Below are 18,184 nucleotides of genomic sequence, written 5' to 3' on the forward strand. Positions count from 1 at the left end.
CTTTGAACTTGCTTTGTTGAGGGTTTTTATCACAAATGGATGTTGTACTGTCAAATGCTTTTTCTGCGTCTATTGAAATGATCATATGGTTTTTATCCTTTCTCTTGTTGATGTCCTGTATCATGTTGATTGATTTATAAAATTTAACCACATTTGGATTCCAGGAAGAAATCCCCCTTTATCATGGTGAAAGATTTTTTTAAACGTATTATTGGATTTGGTTTGCTATCATTTTGTCGAAGAGTTTTACATCTGTTCATCATATATATTGGCTTATTGTTTACTTTTTTTTTCTTTTTTTGGGGGGGGCTCTTTATCTGGTTTTGGTAGCAGGGAATGCTGGCTTCATAAAATGAATTTGGAAGCTTTCCTTTTTTTTTTTTTTGCCTAGTTTGAGAAGAATAGGTATTCTCTTTTAAACATTTGCTAGAATTCACCTGTCAAGCCATCTGGTCCTGAACTTTTGTTTGTTGGGAATTTTTTTGGTTACTGATTCAATTTCATTGTTGGTAACTGGTCTGCTCAATTTTTCTATTCCTGATTCAGTTTTAAGAGGTTAAATTTTAAGGAATTTATCCATTTCTCCTAGGTTATCCAATTTTTTGGCACACAATTTTTATAATATTCTCTTATGATCCATTGTATCTCTGTGGTGTCTTTTTTTTTTTTTTAATTTCTGATTTTTACTAAAATCCCCCCATGACCCTCATCTGGCTAAGGGTTTATCAATTTTGATCTTTTCAAAGAGCCAGCTCTTGGTATCCTTGATCTGCTTTTTGCCTTTTTTTTTTTTTTCTATTTTGTTTCTGCTCTATTCTTTATTATTTCCTTCCTTCTCCTGGTTCTGGGTTTTGTTTGTTCTTCCTTTTTTAGCTCCTTTAGGTGTAAGGTTAGATTGTTTGAGATTTTTCTTCTTGATGTAGGCTTGTATTGCTATAAACTTCCCTCCTAGAACAATTTTTGGATCATCGCTTTCACTTTCATTTGTCTCCATGTATTTTTTATATCTTCTTTGATTTCTTGGTTGACCCATTTGTTGTTCAGTTACATGTTATTTAACCTACATGTATTTGTATTCTTTCCAGATTTTTTCTTTTTCTTTTTTTTTTTCTTTCCAGATTTTTTCTTGTGATTTCTAGTTTTATAACATTGTGGTTGGAAAGGATGCATGATATAACTTCAATCTTTTTGAATTTGTTGTGATTGGTTTTGTGGCCTAACGTGACCTATTCTAGGAAAAGTTCCATGTTCATTTGAAAAGACTATGTTCTGGAATGTTCTGAATATATTTGTTAGTTGCATCTGGTCTGCTGTGTCATTCAAAGCCACCGTTTCCTTGTTGATTTTTCTGCTTAGATGATCTATCCATTGGTGTAAATGGGGTGCTTAAGTCCTCTACTATTGTGTTAATATCAATTAACTTCCAGTAAGTTTGTTATTAGCTGCTTTATGTATTTAGGTGCTCCCGTGTTGCGTGCATAAATACTGACAATTGTATTTTCTTATTGGATTATTCCCTTTGTTGTGATGTATCTTTCTTTCCCCCATGTTATAGTCTTTGTTTTAAAGTCTATTTTGTCCAGTGGAAGTATTGCTGCCCCAGCTTTGCGTGACAGATGCTTCTCTATCCCTTAACTTTTAATCTGCAGGTGTCTTTAGGTCTAAAATGAGTCTTGTAGGTAGCATATAGATGGGTCTTGCTTTTTTAACCTTTCTGTCACCCTCTGTCTTCTGATTAGAGCACTCAGTTCATTTACATTCAAAATAAGTATTATAGAAATAAACTTATTGCCATTTTGTTACTTGCTTTGTTTTTGTGGTTCTTTGTTCCTTTATTCTCTTGCTCTCTTTTGTGGTTTGCTGGCTTTCTTTATTGATATACTTGAATTCCTTCCTCTTTATTTTTTGCATATCTATTACTAGTTTTTTATTTGTGGTTACCATTGCGCTTATATACATCTTATGCATCTAGCAGCCTATCTAAAGTTGATGGTTGTTTAAGTTTGAACTCATTCTAAAAGCACCAACTTTTGGGACACCTGGGTGGCTCAGTTGGTTGAGCATCTGACTCCTGGTTTCAGCTCAGGTCATGATCTCAGGGTCATGATATGAGCCCTGCATTGGGCTCTGCCCTTAGCATAGAGTCAGCCCTAGAATCTTTCCACCTTCCTCTCCTTTCCCCTCTATTCCTCCCCCACACTCAAGCTCTTTCTCTCATAAATAAATAAATAGCATTAAATTTTTACTCCCCTCCCCATTTTATGTTAGGTGATGTCATATTTTACACCCTATTTTGTGAATCCCTAGACTGATTTTTATACATATTCTTAATTTTACTGCTTTGGTGCTTCCTACTTTTCTCACTCCTGCTTATGGTCTTTGCTTTCTACAAAGAGTCCCCTTGAGCATTTCTTATAAGCCTGGTTTAGTGTGATGAATTCCTCAACATTTGTTTGGGAAACTATTGATCTCTCTATTCTGAACGATAGGCTTCCTGGATGGAGTATTCCTGGTTGGCAGAATTATTTTCCTTTCAGCATTTTGAACATATGGTGCCACTCCTCAAAGTTTCTGCTGAAAAATCTGGTGATAGTCTTAATGGATGTTCTCTTGTTTGTAACAAGTTGCTTTCCTCACTGCTTTTAAGATTCTCCTCTTCAACTTCTCACAATTGCTATAAACTGTGTTTTTTGTTAAGTAAAAAATATATAATCTAAGGCTCCATACTCAGACTACAAAAAAGGGAGGGAGAAAAGAGAAAAGCAGAAGTAATGCCCATTACTGCATGATTTACATGGTAAACAACAGAATATCATGTTCAACAGTGCAATTTTCCTTTGCTAGTACAGCGATGCAAGTCTTCATATGAAGTTCACTGTTGTTCTTGTATTTCAGGGTTTAGCCTTGCCCTTGTAGGGAGTTAGAGTTCCTGCCAGACGTCTGAGTGATTACTATGGCTACAATCACTTTTATTGTAGGATGACAGAGCTTCACATCCCAGTGCTTAACTGTTCTTACAAAGCTGGTCCTTCCATTTCTCAGCAATATAACTTTCCGCCAAGAGTAATCTATAGCATTACTCACCGTTATAACCCATAATATATACTACTCATTAATATTAAGGCAGACGTAGGCAGCCAGACTTGGTGTAAAGATTAATGTTGTGCTTGGAATGTTTACTAGAAGCCTTTAGAATCTCCTTCACCTCCACTACTGCAGCCATGCCATGGCATCTGGTCTTTAGCTCTTAACTTCAACCTGCCTGAACGACATAGTTGTTTTGGAACTAGGTCTTCTGCATGGCCCTAAGAGGTTTACATTTGCAGCATTCACTGCTGGTTCCTCTACAGTTTCCATTACTAGGATCCATAGGAAAATTCACTCTTTCCACAGTAATAATGGCCTTATGAAAGATGCACAGTCATAAACGGCAATTCCTTGTAAGCTTGGCTCTCAGACCACAAGTGGCCATACTCGATGAAGATGGGCCTGCAGCCCTCTGGGCCTACTTGCATGTAGATTTACAGAACTTAATGTCCTCTTGTTGGAAGTAATGGTGCAGATGGATGTGTACATGGCACAGGGTAAGAGCAGATTTGGGCTCCTGGGGGTGTCCAGCACAACTTTAAACTGCTCAGTGGCCAGGATGGCATTGATCTGGGTATTGTGGTGCAAGTGGTTGGACATCTTTGTCATGTTCTAGGGTAAGGATGCAAACAGGCTCACAGGCGACAGGCTGGCCCCAGGAATCCACAACAGGCAGAGCACAGCCAGGGCGAGCAGCTCAAGCCCAACCCATAGTAGCATACCTTCTAGACTAATGCAGACCATGTTCATGGCAGGGCGGGACAATATGCAGCAGTATCAAGGACTCTGGGAGGCCTGCTTCACTCTCCCCTCTCCCCCGCTGTAGGTTTGGTCTACCCAGGAGAGGAAGTAGATTCAGGATTTTCCTATATCATCATTTTGAGTTGGACTAAAAGATTTTTCAAGAGTTCTATTAAGTTATAAGTCTTCATAATATAACCTTCTCACTTTAGTATTGTCTTTTGAAGAAAAATTATTTTAAAAATGTGACATATTTATTCCCAAGGTAAAATGCAACTGATTTTTTTTTTCCTGGATAGGAATAAATGTGGAAAATACTACCTAAATGTAAGTTTAAGAACTATGACTGCCTAAGAAAATACATCCTATGCCAGAGACACACAGCTGGACAAGAACTTAAGACCACTCTTTATGGAGTCTCTTACACACTGAAGCAACAGAGTCCTCCAAAGCAACTAGTGGCTTGGTATTAAACAAAAAAACGTGACCGATGTTAAAAACACATAACACAACTTGCTGCTACCCACTATCCCACCCCCCGCCAAAAGAAAACAGCCAAAAACAAGACTCAAGGTTCATGGAGCTAAGCTACAATTCTCTGAAATCATCAACTATTATAAATTACAAGTTTTCCACGGTCCTCTGCACATGTCTCCATTCTTTCCATTGGCCCTAGGATGTCAGGCAGCTGGCTATTTTTGACATCCTTTCCCTTTCAAGGATGCCTTTAAATACAGGTTTGGGCATGTAGTGAAAACCTGATCAATCTGTATATTCTGGCCTGGTGACCACACGAAAATCTATGTGAACCAAGTTGATCCAAAGGCCCAAACAAAGGATAATTTTGTGTGAATTACTAGGAAATGGAGAAACTCTCTTTCCATTGAGATTGGCAGATAGATGAACAATATGTGCTGGGAACTTCTGAGTGCCATTATGAGCAAGCAGACTGTTACAGCAGTTAGCATATCTTCATGAACGTACACACATATATACAGAGTAATGTAGTTCAATGTATCTCTCTGGACAGTGGTTTGAGAAGATTGGATCTTCTAGTCTATGTTTCCACTTTAGAGAGTAGTTAAGGATGTACTTTTTTGGAAGAGGTTTAATATATGAAGTTTAAAAAACTTCAAACTAGTAATTATTATAAAATATAGTTTAATTTCACTCTTCATTACTTACCACAAAATTTAAAAAATACCAATATACAGACAAGAGCAAGTAAACTGGAAAAGAGCTAAAAGTTGTATAAAAAAAAACAGAAACAAATCTAAGCACAGGGATGTAGGAGCAGTGACACACATACCATATACTCTCAAATGAATTCATAAAGCATGTTCCAGGTTAGACAAGTCTTCTTTCTACAGTCCCCTTTTACGGGCGACACATCTGGAAAGCATCTTAAACCAAAGTTCTTTTATTATGTGGGGAAACATCTTCCCAGACTTGTCTTAAAAAGCATTTCTCATAAAACAACTAACACCAGAGAGGCAGACCTAATCTAAATGCAAGTCATAAATGCCCCCCGTAGGCCCCATAGAACTTGGAAATATTAATGAAAACAAAGCACTATAGAAATGGAAAAGTGACACCTAGTGGCCACTTGGCAGTTTTCCCTTACGGCTTCTGATAACTTTAGATCTTTTCCGGCTCTTCCCATAACCGTGCTTGGCAAATCTGAATTTCCAATTCCAGAGCCAAACAATGACCTATCTGAATAGTAGATGCCTTTTTAGAGCAGGATCTGAAATGACACTAAACATGGTCTAATAACTAGATAGTGATAATTTCATTTACCTTGCCCAGATGCTATAAAATTCTAGAAATTCCTCAAAGAATAGGACTGATAAATACAGCCTTTTCCCATTGGGACACTGCAATGAAGTACTTTAATCCTATTTATCTACCAGAAGCCTCTATTTTCTATTTTCCTATCTGTCTTTCAATTTCTTAATGGGTTTCCAAATTTTGTGACTGCATTAGGGTGTCAACATTATAGCCCAAGTTTTATTTGATTTCAGGCTATCATCATGTAATGAAATATCTGATAACATTTTCAGGTTTACTGGTTTCAAAAAAGTTTTAAATTTTGATAGAAGTTCAGTTATTTGATTATACTAAAGGATCAATAAACAACAGTTCCGTAACCTGCGGCATTTAGAGGTAAATATCATAGTTATCATTATCGTATAACTTTTGGCCTACTTCAATAATATCCACTTAACAAAATGTTTTAGAGTAGCACTGTCCAATAGATATATACATGCCACATGTGTAATTTAAAATTTTCTTGTAGCCACATTGAGTAAAAAGTAAAATGTTTTTTATATTGTTCAGTATATCCAAAATACTTGAGTATGTGATCAATATAAAACAGTTTATTTAAAATATAGTTTTTATATTTTAAAATTTTTATCTACGTAAGTTCTACATCTGACATGGGGCTTGAATTCATGACCCTGAGATCAAGAGTCACAGCTCCACCAACTGAGCCAGCCAGGTGTCCTGTTAAAAAAAACTTTTAGTGTGATATTTTATGTTTATAAAACCTGGTATGAATTTTACCTTTATAGCCTATCTCAGTTTGCAGTAGCTCCATTTCAAGTGCTCAATAGCCACACATGGCCTGTGGCTATATACTAGATGACGCCGTTCTAGAGTCTGACCCTAATATTCAAGGCCCACAGATTAGAATCACAGAATCAGAACTGGAAGTAAACTTAGAGACCAAACCTCTTGTTACAGATGAGGAAACTGAGGCACATACAGAGTGTGTTTAAATGGCTTACTTGAGGTCAAACAGCTAAACTGAGGCTGAGCAGGCTCTTTCTGTTTCTAGGCTCTTCCCCACTCCAGTACTTTATTGTAAGTATTGTAAGTACTGTATTGTAAGTATTGTAGGATTTTTTTTTTTTTTAGGAAAAAAAAAATCACAGAACTAGAATATTCTTTTTATGATTTCATTTAACTTGTAGATGCTTTGCTTCAAAATGCAGGAAATTAATGGGTTGGAGAAAAAGTAATATAGGGTAAACCATAAAAATATCTGTCATGCCTAATAGCAGTTCAATGTAAATGCTACACACTTTAGAGAAAACACTAAACTTGGGAGAGCTACATTGTATGGATTGGATTCTGGGTCCAGGACAAAAATCTACAAAATAAAAAAAAATAGTCGAGTGGGTTAGTAGAAAAGCAAAGCCTTCAATTGACTATCTGCCCACTGGTCTACAGACCGACTCTTCCTCTTGCAAAGAGAATAAAACTGCTTCTCTGTGGGGCAGCAACGGCTGGCCTCTGGAAACTCTGCCTCCCAAATCCTTGCATTGGGAGGGTCTGGCCCTCTGCTTTCAAGGCCATCTAGCCATGGTGATCCATCTTGCTATGACTGGCTAGGTCAACTCTGGAGACCAAGCCCAACCTGCAATGGTTTAGACCCTAAACTGTTACATTGGGACAGCCTCGGACAGATGTGATTGATCCCCCTTCTTCAGACTTAAAACTATCATGCTTAGCCTACTGCAAACCCATCTCCCTCATCTTTTGGGTTTCTTTGGCTTCTTGTAAACCTACATGTCTCTCAAGTCCCAGAAGTGGGAGCTTACCCTCCCATATTGCTGGAACTTTGTATTGGCTGGAGGACAATGTGCCAATACACCCTTGCCCAGGTAGCCACTGCTGTGGTCAGGCCTGAAGGGAGCACGTGCTTTTGGCCCATTGCCCGTTGGTATGTTTGCTATTAACCTGCTTGACAAACGTTCTAACTTATTACATCCAGCCTAAGGAAACGTGCAAGGTCAAAATAATGCTTTGTTTTGGTGCAAGGCTCAGAGGGATAACTTGGAAAGTGTAGTGCCACGTAGAGGAAGAGAACACATTGGATCCCCTACATCAAAGCCTTGGGCTTCCCCATTAATTTCCTAGTCTATTATACTTTCATTTGTGGGACACAAAAGAAAATCTATGAAAACACACTTGGTAAACTAGAAAGAGCTATGAAAAAACATAAGGTATTATGAAAGTATGACCTTGGGATCCCTGGGTGGCGCAGCGGTTTGGCGCCTGCCTTTGGCCCAGGGCGCGATCCTGGAGACCCGGGATCGAATCCCACGTCGGGCTTCCGGTGCATGGAGCCTGCTTCTCCCTCTGCCTGTGTCTCTGCCTCTCTCTCTCTCTTCCTGTGTGACTATCATAAATAAATAAATAAAAATTAAAAAAAAAAAAAAGAAAGTATGACCTTCAAAAAGGTATGTATACATACATGATTCTAAATATTCTTGTGCTCAAGTATAAGCCACCTCTCAATTGCAAGTTTAAAAGACAATCTCCAAATTTGTAATTATAGCTAGAAAATTGTTTTTTAAATTCTTTCTCATTGCCTCAGTTTCAAAACTTTACTTAGCATTCATGTAATTGGTTATAGGCAACAGTAACTGTAATTGCCTAATCTAGAAGGCCACATCTAGTTCCTGGGTCAGTTAACTAATCATTTCACCAGTGAACCTATTGCTTTCCCAAATGTGTATAAAGAAACTGATTTATATGCAATAAACATTTTTAAAATATGAATTTAACTGGGACTTTACCCAAGAACTTTAACCTGCCTGGGCTTGTTTTTTCCTCCATGGCTGATCTTTCATTAAGTATCTTTCTGCAGAAAAAAATGGTTTTATATATAATGAAAATCTTGAATAGTTATATTAACAGTAATTCTTACATGCCAGGGTTAATTACCAAGATCTAGGGCCTGAAATATTTCCTTTTCTGCAGCAAGGTTGAAACTTTTTTTTTTTCCCGAGTTTTAAATAAATCCTCTTAAAGTCATGTTCTTGACCAAGCTAACTATCCTGGCTTTCTGTTTACTCAAATGTGCAATGACTGAATACAGTGTACATTGGAATTATGACTACCAATTGTACCATCTCTTTAAATGTTCAAGTTTTCTTAAAGTGTGTAAGCCCTGTCTTCAATATATAAGATATAAGAAATGGAGATGCTCCAACTTATACAAATATACTATTATAAATCCATTATAAATGAATCTTAGACACAGGAAAGTGGCAATACGAAACTCCTCAAACTCAAAAACTGCATCAGAAAATAAAAACAAAACCAAAACAAGATGTATGTGATATTCTTGGTTGGAAGTATTTTAACAAAGGGATAGCAACTAGTGGGTTTTAAGCCATTTCACTGAGTAAAGAAGTCAGTAGGAAACTGAGCCATTCTTTGTAAAGGGAAACCTCACATCTCCCCATACTGCTGTGGATGTAAGGTGCAAATCTATAACAATTGGTAGACTACTGAGGAATAAAAGATAAAATCAGTATCAATACAGTACAGAGGTTATACAGTTTTTTTGTAAATGAAATGCTTTAACACGTTCCTCATTTTTAAGAGTTAAAAGTAAAATGCTAGAGTGTCCAGTGGATGTCACTGAAGTCTCCGGGGTCTCCCAGGCCCCCCTCTGCTTCAAAGTAATTCATGAAGGCAGCCATGGCTGTGTCGTCATTGTCACACAAGGCATCAAAATCCAGCTGGGCATTTTCGCCTATGAGATTAAAATACAGACCTGTGTAAGTATGTTTGGAGGTTAAAAGATCTCTCTCTCTCTCTCTCTCTCTTTCTCTCTCTCTCTCGGCTTGCTTAGTCATTTTTAATGATATTCAAGAAACAGACTCTTAATTATAGAGAACAAACTAATGGTTACTAGAGGGGAGGTGGGTGGGTGGATAGGTGAGATAGGTGTGGGGGATTAAGGAGTGTACTTGTGATAAGCATCAGGTGATGTATAGAAGTGTTGAATTACGATATTGTATACCTGAAACTAATATTACACTGTATGTTAACTGGAATTAAATTAAAACATCAAAAAAACTAATCACAAAGCAAGGCTAGAATACTACACAATATAATTTTGAAGGCAAAGCATGTGTCTTACATTGCAGAAGGTGGATATATTTTTAAATTTATAACAAAGTGCTGTCAGAAATTGCACATAACTCTTGATGCACAAAAATAAGCTGATCTATGAGTTTTCTAATAGAAAATAACAGCACTAAAAGGTATGGACTCCCAGACAATTGGGATGTAGGGGCTAGTCTCTATGCATATGAATATATAGAGCCTGGAAGGATAAATTTAACTTTATCATTCCTTGTGAAAATTCTGTACTTCTTTAACCTGAAAGAGAAGCCTGACAGAAAAGCATCCCCTTCCAAAAATCTGAAAAATCTTATAAAAGATTTTTCACTGAAAAAGGAAATAAGAAACCATAGAAGTAAGATTTAAGTTGGAGATAAGGAAGAGGCCCTAGAAATTATGGGTTAACACACAGCTACATATTAGCCAAAGTTTTCTAGAAATCTTTCAAAGTAAAATAGAATTTGAGATGATTAACATGTAATGCTCTGTGAGGCTGAAACCCAGTTTCTTTCAAGTTCTTGGATTCTCTTTAACTTACATTTCCAGTAGATTAGTGTTAGTTATGGATGATATAAAACTGTGTCACTTCAATTTACTTGATTTGAGTCTGCATAAATATAGTTAAGTGAATAATTGCATCTTAAATACTTTATTTAAATGGTATGTATTAACAATACCCATAACTAATTCTGTTGATAACGGAATTTTCAATGTCCAGTGCACTGAGTAGCATACACCTTAAAGTCAAAGAGTTTAATTATTGTGCTTAGATTTTGAATGGAAAAATCTTAGTTTTAAAACTCATTGCTTCTCTAGAAGTCTCCTATGTCTGAAAACCTGATGATTAAGAAAGTGTTTGGAAAACTAAAATGGCGGGCAGTTGCCAAGAAATCTTACCAAGGAGTGGTTCATGACTATGGGGAGGAACAGCACTTTGGTTTTGTCTTATAGCCTCTGACTTCCCTATTTCAGAAGAATTTAGTGGAATCAACTCCTTTTTTGACATCTGAAAAGACAGAATAATAAACAGTTAAGGTGAACTAGGGGTGGTGGAAGGGGAGGAGGGCGGGGGGTGGGGGTGACTGGGTGGCGGGTACTGACGGGGGCACTTGACGAGAGGAGCACTGGGTGTTATTCTGTATGTTGGCAAATTGAACACCAATAAAAAATAAATTTATTTTATTTTTAAAAATAATAAACAGTTAAGGTTCCTACTTGAATGAAATAAAGATCTTTTAGCAATGATCAAATGTAGGCCTGTTGGCAGCACTACCACTGCCCTCATTGGTGTGACAGCTTGCATTTACTGAGGACTGTGTGCCAGGCAATCCACAGGCTCCACTCATTTCATGTTTCAAATGTTGTGAGGTCAAGAATCTAAAGGCTAAAGAAGCTAACAGCTTGCCCAAGTGTTTGAGACCATTATTCTAACCCATCCACCTGACTCCATAGTTCACATTCGCTATAACTATAAATGAATGCACACACTAGAAGGACAAGTTTTAGATTAAGAAGGAAAAGCTGCTTGTTTTTAAGAAAAATGATGGTGAAACTGTGTCTCACATGAAACTACAATGGGAAATAGTGCTATGGAATAGGAAATGGATTAAACTGGAGGCTTTTACCAAAAAGTTAATATACTGTTACATAGTTACAGACCACGCAAATAGTTAATCAGTAGCTCATCAACATACATCGCTTATCAATGTAATATTACTGACAACTTATTAGTGTGGCAATTATCCTCTGACCACATCCCTTTTTCTCTTCTGCTAAGGTAACCACTATCTGAGTTTTATGTTTTATGAAACAAAAGTTTATTTTGAACACTAAATAAATGCAATAATGCTCAGTGGGAAAAAGTACAATATTTACCTGTATTGTCTTATTAAGTTGATGAACTTGATTTATAAAATGTCTACATAATGTATACTACTTGGAGATTATGTTGGAATGACTTATCTCCCTCCTTCTTGCCTATTGTCGGGCACAAAATGGATACCTAGTAAACATTTACTAAATGTATGAGTAGAAGTTAAATACTAGACCAAAAGACTCATGACATTTGTATAAAAACATTTTTTTCAATGTTCTTTCTGTCTCCGGTCAGATTTCTCTTTTCTCCTATTTTTTTAGACCACTTAGAGACTTACTTTAGATCCTGTTGTTCCCTGAGATACCTTACAATTCTATTGTACTTGACTCTTCCAGATAGTAGCACTATGTTGAGTCAATTTTGTATATGTAACAATGTATTATAAATAGTATTTGTTAAACTGAGTTAAACAGTATGTAATACTTGTCCAAAGTATTAAACAGTATTAAAATTTTTTTCCAGACCATAAGGAGTACATTTAATCCACTGAACTGGAGCCCATTAAAATAATATAATACCTACCATATATTGAGCATATATTGTGTACCAGGCATTGTTAAGTTTTTGTTTTTTTGTATCAAATCAAGTAATTCACACACCACTCTAAATTGGGTGCTATTGCTACCCCCTATTTAACAGATGAGGAAATCGAGGCACAAAGTTTATAAAACAAGCCTGAGGTTACCAAGCAGTAAGTGTCAAAGTCACAACATGGACCCAGATAGTAAGTGTGCTGAAACTTCTCTGTCAACCACTATTCTATGTTGTTTCTTAAAAACCATGGAAAGAGTTCATTTTATAGGATGGCATCTTTTCTCAAGGGAAATAATTAAGGAACAAATTTCACCCACTTATTTCATGTGTATTATTACTTACTGTACTTACTTTCCTGGAGTTGATAGCACAAGAATCTTTCATTAAATCTGTTGGGCTTGAGTCATCAAGAGGAGACTGTAACCTTCAAAAAGTGACACATAAGATAATTTTTCCTCTAAATACATAGAGAAAATTTTTATCTGATTTTAAAAATACAGTGAAAAACAGGAGACTGAATGTCAGGACAGTTTTCATAATTAGACAACCTATTCAGTACCATGCTTATTTTTCTACTATGGATTGTTGAAAAACACCCTGTGGTAAATGAAACCTAAAACTCTGAGTTAAGAGCTCTTAGGTAAATCATGTTGTCTGTCTTAATAAAGCATGTGGTAAAGTAATGGATTAATAAATAGCAGTTCAAAGTAGGCATTCACATCAAGATTCTGTTCCTTATCAGTTCCATATAAATAACAGAACCAAGAGTAAAGAAATTTCCCTAACATCCTGCCTATTTCAGTAAAAAATGTGTCCTGTTTTTACTATAAGTCATCCCCAGGTAGAAAAATCAACAAACCCCAAAACAATGTAAACAATATCCTACACTTTAATCATTAATCGCTTCAAGACCTAATATAATAATACTGGTCTCTTCAAGACTTTGACAGTAGCACACAAGGACAAATACAATATGATTCATTCATATGAACTACTCAGAGTAGTCAAATTCAGAGACAGAAAGTAGGCTGGTGATTGCCAGGGACTAAGGGGAGAGGGAAATGGACATTATAGTTTAATGGGAGTTTCAGTTTTGCAAGGTGAAAAAAGTTCTAGAGATGGATGGATGGAGGTGATTACACCACAATGTAAATGTACTTAATGCTACTGAACTATATACCTAAAAATGGTTCAAATACTAAACTTTGGGGCACCTGGGTAGCTCGGTGGTTGAGCATCTGCCTTTGGCTCAGGTCACGATTCCAGAATCCTGGGATCAAGTCCTGCATTGGGCTCCCTGCAGGGAGCCTGCTTCTCCCTCTGCCTATATCTCTGCCTTTGTGTGTCTCATGAATAAATAAAATCTTTAAAAAAAATACTATATTCCAATTAAGATAAACTGTCTCTCACTGATAGGTTTTTCATTACTTAAGTCACTTAATTGTAAAACCTTAATCTAGAAGGAACCCTGGATCCTATAGCAAAAGTCAGTATAGGATTAAATGCCAAGAATGTACAAACTACACAGTCAAGCATTTAAAAATACACCCTATGCTATGGCCAGTTTTACATATTAAGTGTTGTAAAGAAATTTGTGATCAAAGTGTATGATGGATTATGTGCATATCCTTGTGTGTACGATTTATAATACTTTCAATACTTAAAGCATATAGCACATTGCAAGTATTCAATATTCAATAAAATTGGACATACAGTAGTCACATGACAAATGTTTCCATGATTTCCTTTAGTGGAAACTTTTTAATAGGAGAACTTAAAAAAATTAGACTAACAAAATGGTAGAAAATAAAAAGCAAAATTTCTTCCCTCTTCTATATCTCCCACTCCTCAACACCTAGTTGTAAATATGAGGAGACTCAGACTCAACTAGTCTGAACAGCTTTCTGTATTGTTATAGATTGTGGGTTTTAGGTTCTTTACAATTCCAAAATCCAAAATGCCTTGAAAACTGATTTTCCATAATTCTTAAAAAAAAAAACCTGATTTTCCATAATTCTTGTGGCAGTAAAATCAGAATTGATCTGAACTCAGCAAAATCTGACCTGATAATGAGGCTAATGTTTTATCCTACTTTGCTCTGCCAGTATTTACAACTATTCACTTTAGAAATATCTTTAAGCTTTTTTTATGGAAAACTGCAAAAAGATATAAAATTAGATAATAAAATGAAAGAGCATATATCCACCAAACAGCTTCAATAATTCTTTCCCAAATCTTATTTAATATATATACCCCAAACTCTTCTCTTCTCCCACATATTTTACCATTTAATCTGTAAATACTTCTCAAAGCACAAATACTAATTGGATTATGGGATGCTGCCCATGAGATAACTAATTGTTCTCATAAAAAAAGTAAATTCCAAAACACGATCTAAGATCCAAAGAAATTCTATGTTCAAGGCCTATCTGGTCTCAAGGGTTTTAGATGGGCAATTATGAGCCTGTATATACACATATTCACATATATAACTCCTCTCTTTTTTCTTATACAAATGAGTTATTATTCTATACATACTATTCTTTTGTTCTATTCCTGTGCTATTAACCACATATTTTAAAGAGCTTTTTATATTAGTATAAATAAAACTACCTAATTCTTAACAGTTGCACAATACTCTGTTGTATGGGTATGCCATAACAAGTTGTGGCTATGATAAATATTTAAATCACTACTGTAAACAAGCATGCAATGAAAGGTCTTATTCATTGACCTTTGCACAGTTGTGTAAGAATATTTGCTCCTGGGGTAGGATTTGAGTCTAAGACTATAACCATTTACATTTTTTAATAGGTATCATCATATTGCCCTCCAGAGTATTTGTATTAACTTATTAATTAAAAAAAAAAAACTATTTCCCACTGTTTACTCCCACAGTCACTCACCCATACTGAGTATTATCAAACTTTCAAATCTTTGACAATCTTATAAATGAAAAACCTCATCACCTTGTTTAATTTTATATATAAAGTTGACCCTTGACCAACATGGGATTGAACTGTATCCACTTATACATGAATTTTCTTTGATAAATACAGTAAGTATATTTTTTCTTAGGTTTTTCATCTTATTTTACATTGAAGTATAGTTGACACACAATGTTACACTAGTTTCAGGCATATAACACAGTTCTTCAACTTTATACATTATGCTGTGCTCACCACAAGTGTGGCTCCAATCTGTCACTAATGTTGTTATAATACCATTGACTATATTCTCTATGTACCTTTTTTTCCATTGACTTATTAATACTGTAACTGGAAGCCTGTACCTCCCACTTCCTTTCACCCATTTTACCCATCCTCCCCACACTCCTGTTCTCTGGTAACCATCAGTTCTATGTATTTATGGGTCTGTTTCTGCTTTTTGTTAATTTTTTAGACTCCACATATAAGTGAAATCCTGTGGTATTTGTTTTTCTCTGTCAGACTTATTTCACTCAGTATACACACTCCAAGTCCATGATGATGTAAGTGGCAAGACATCATTCCTTTTTTATGGCTGAATAATATGTGTGTGTGCGCACGCACACACATGCACACATGCTACTACTTAGCAATAATTGCACCTCAGACAAACCTCATTGCTCAGAATACTGCCACCGTGTAAACACTATTGCAACACTTCCTTATCCATTCATCTATCAATGGACACTTAGGTTGTTTCCATATTTGGCTATCATTAATGGTGCAATAAACATAGGGTGCACAGATCCTTTCAAATTACTGCTTACATTTTCTTTGGGTAATTACTCAGCAATGGAATTAACAGATCATATATAGGTATTTCTATTTTTAAAGATTTTATTTGAGAGACAAAGTGTGTGTGCTAGTGGGGTGAAGGGCGAGGGAGAGAATCTCAAGAAGACTCCTTGCTGGGACACCTGGGTGGCTCAGCGTTAGTGTCTGCCTTTGGCTTAGGGCGTGGTCCTGGAGTCCTGGGGATCAAGTCTCACATCAGGCTCCCTGCATGGAGCCTGCTTCTCCCTCTGTCTGTGTCCCTGCCTCGCTCTCTGTGTCTCTCGTGAATAAATAAAATCTTTTAAAATTTTTTATTTTAAAAAAAAAAAAGACTACCGGCTGAGCACAGAGTTCATTGACAGCTCGATCTCCCAATCCTGAGATCATGGCCTGAGCTGAAACCAAGAGTCAGACACTTAACTGATTGAGCCACTCAGGTGGTATTTCTATTTTTAATTCTTTGAGGAACCTCTATGCTATTTTCCATGATGGATGCACCAATTTACATTTCCACCAACCATGCATGTGGGCTGCTTTTTCTCCACATTCTCCCTAATACCTGCTATTTCTTGTCTTCTGATTTTTAGCCATTCTGACAGGTGTGAGGTGATATCTCATTGTGGTTTTGATTTGCCTTTCCCTGATGACGAGTGATGTTGAGCATCTTTACATGTATCTATTGGCCATCTGAATGTGTTCTTTGGAGAATGTGTATTCAGATCCCCTGCCCATTTTTTTCTATTATTTTATTATTTATTTATTTTTTTATTCTTTTTTTTAAAAATTGAAGTTCTATTTGCTAACATCTAGTATAACACCTAGTGCTCATCCCATCAAGTGCCCTCCTCAGTGCCTGTCACCCAGTTACCCTATTCCCCTGCCCACCTCCCCATCCACTACCCTTTGTTTCCCAGAGTTAGGAGTCTCTTGTTTCCTCTGCCCATTTTTAAATAGTGGTGTTTAGGGTCTTTTTGATGTTGAGTTGTATATATTCTTTATTTTGGGTATTAAGCTGTTATGAGATGTAGTAGTTGCAAATATTGTCTCCTATTCTGTAGGTTACCTTTTAGTTTTGTTGATGCTTTCCTTTGCTGTGTAAAACATTTTTATTTTGATGTAATTCCAGTAGTTTATTTTTGTTTTTGTTTCCCTTACCTCAGAAGACCTATCTAGAAAATGTTGCTAAGGTCAGTGTCCAAGTGATTACTGCCTTTTTTTTTCCCCCTAGGAATTTTAAGGTTTTAGTTCTCACAGGTCTCTAATCTATTTCAAATTTATTTTTGTGTATGGTATAAGTTCTTTTGCATGTAGCTTATCCAGTTTTCCCAACACTGTTTATTAAAGAGACTGTCCTTTCCCATTGCATGTTCTTCCCTCCTTTTTTATAGATTAATTGACCATATACTCATGGGTTTATTTCTGGGCTCTCTTCTGTTCTATTGATCTATGTGTCTAAATTTGTGCCAATATCATAATTTTTTATGATTTAGAATATATCTTGAAACTTGATACTGTGATACCTCCAGGTTTGTTCTTCCTTCTCAAGATTGCTTTGGCTATTTGGAAACTTTTGTGGTTTCATACAAATTTTAGGGTTTTAGTTGTACGAAAAGTGCTATTTGTATTTTAATAGGGATTATATTGAATCTGTAGATTGCTTCGGATAGTATGGGCATTTTAATATTTTTCCAATCCATGAGCATAGTATGTCTTTCCATTTGTGTCCTCTTCAATTTCTTTCATCAGTATTTTGTACTTTTCAAGGTACAAAACTTTTATCTCCTTAGTTTATTCCTAGGTATTTTATTATTTTAAGTGTAATTGTAAACAGAATTGCTTGCTTAATTTCTCTTTCTGCTACTTTATTAGCATATAGAAGCAACAGGCTTCTATATATTGATTTTTGTATCTCACAAGTTACAGAATCCATTTATTTTCCTAGTTTTTTGGTAGAGTTTTTTTGTGTTTTATATGTATGGTACCATGTCATCCGCAAGAAGTAACTGTTTTACTTTATCCTTACCAGTTTGGATGCCTTTTATTCTTTTTCTTGTCTGATAGTTATGGTTAGAACTCCCAGTTCTATGTTGAATAAAAGTGGTGAGAGGGGATATTATTGTTCTTGGTCTTAGAGAAAAAGGTCTGTTTTTCACCATTGAGTGTAATGTCCACTCTGGTTTTCTCATATATGGCTTTTATTTATGTTGAGGTATGTACCTTCTAAACCCACTTTGTTGGATTTTTTTGCATAAATGGA

The 18,184-nt window shown here is 36.0% G+C and overlaps 1 protein-coding gene and 1 pseudogene across 6 annotated transcripts in view; both read right to left on the reverse strand.

Annotated features, from left to right (window-relative positions):
- Positions 1-2,824: 2,824 nt before the first annotated feature.
- Positions 2,825-3,831, reverse strand: LOC112917453 (secreted frizzled-related protein 3 pseudogene; annotated as a pseudogene).
- Positions 3,832-4,972: 1,141 nt separating this feature from the next.
- The window catches only part of BMAL2 (basic helix-loop-helix ARNT like 2), a 112,831-nt gene continuing 99,619 nt past the window's right edge, over positions 4,973-18,184 (reverse strand). For 2 of the 6 annotated variants that reach the window (XM_072765716.1, XM_072765712.1), the window contains 3 exons: positions 12,509-12,590; positions 10,654-10,762; positions 4,973-9,382 (listed from right to left, as the gene is read on the reverse strand). In XM_072765716.1, the coding sequence (XP_072621817.1) occupies positions 9,246-9,382; positions 10,654-10,762; positions 12,509-12,590 (328 nt within the window). In that variant the 3' untranslated portion in view covers positions 4,973-9,245. The remainder of the gene's footprint in view (positions 9,383-10,653; positions 10,763-12,508; positions 12,591-18,184) is intronic. The other 4 variants (XM_072765714.1, XM_072765715.1, XR_012002921.1 and 1 more) reach the window with 3 other exon arrangements.

This window comes from Vulpes vulpes, chromosome 8 (assembly GCF_048418805.1).
Source record: "Vulpes vulpes isolate BD-2025 chromosome 8, VulVul3, whole genome shotgun sequence".
Lineage (NCBI taxonomy): Eukaryota > Metazoa > Chordata > Mammalia > Carnivora > Canidae > Vulpes > Vulpes vulpes.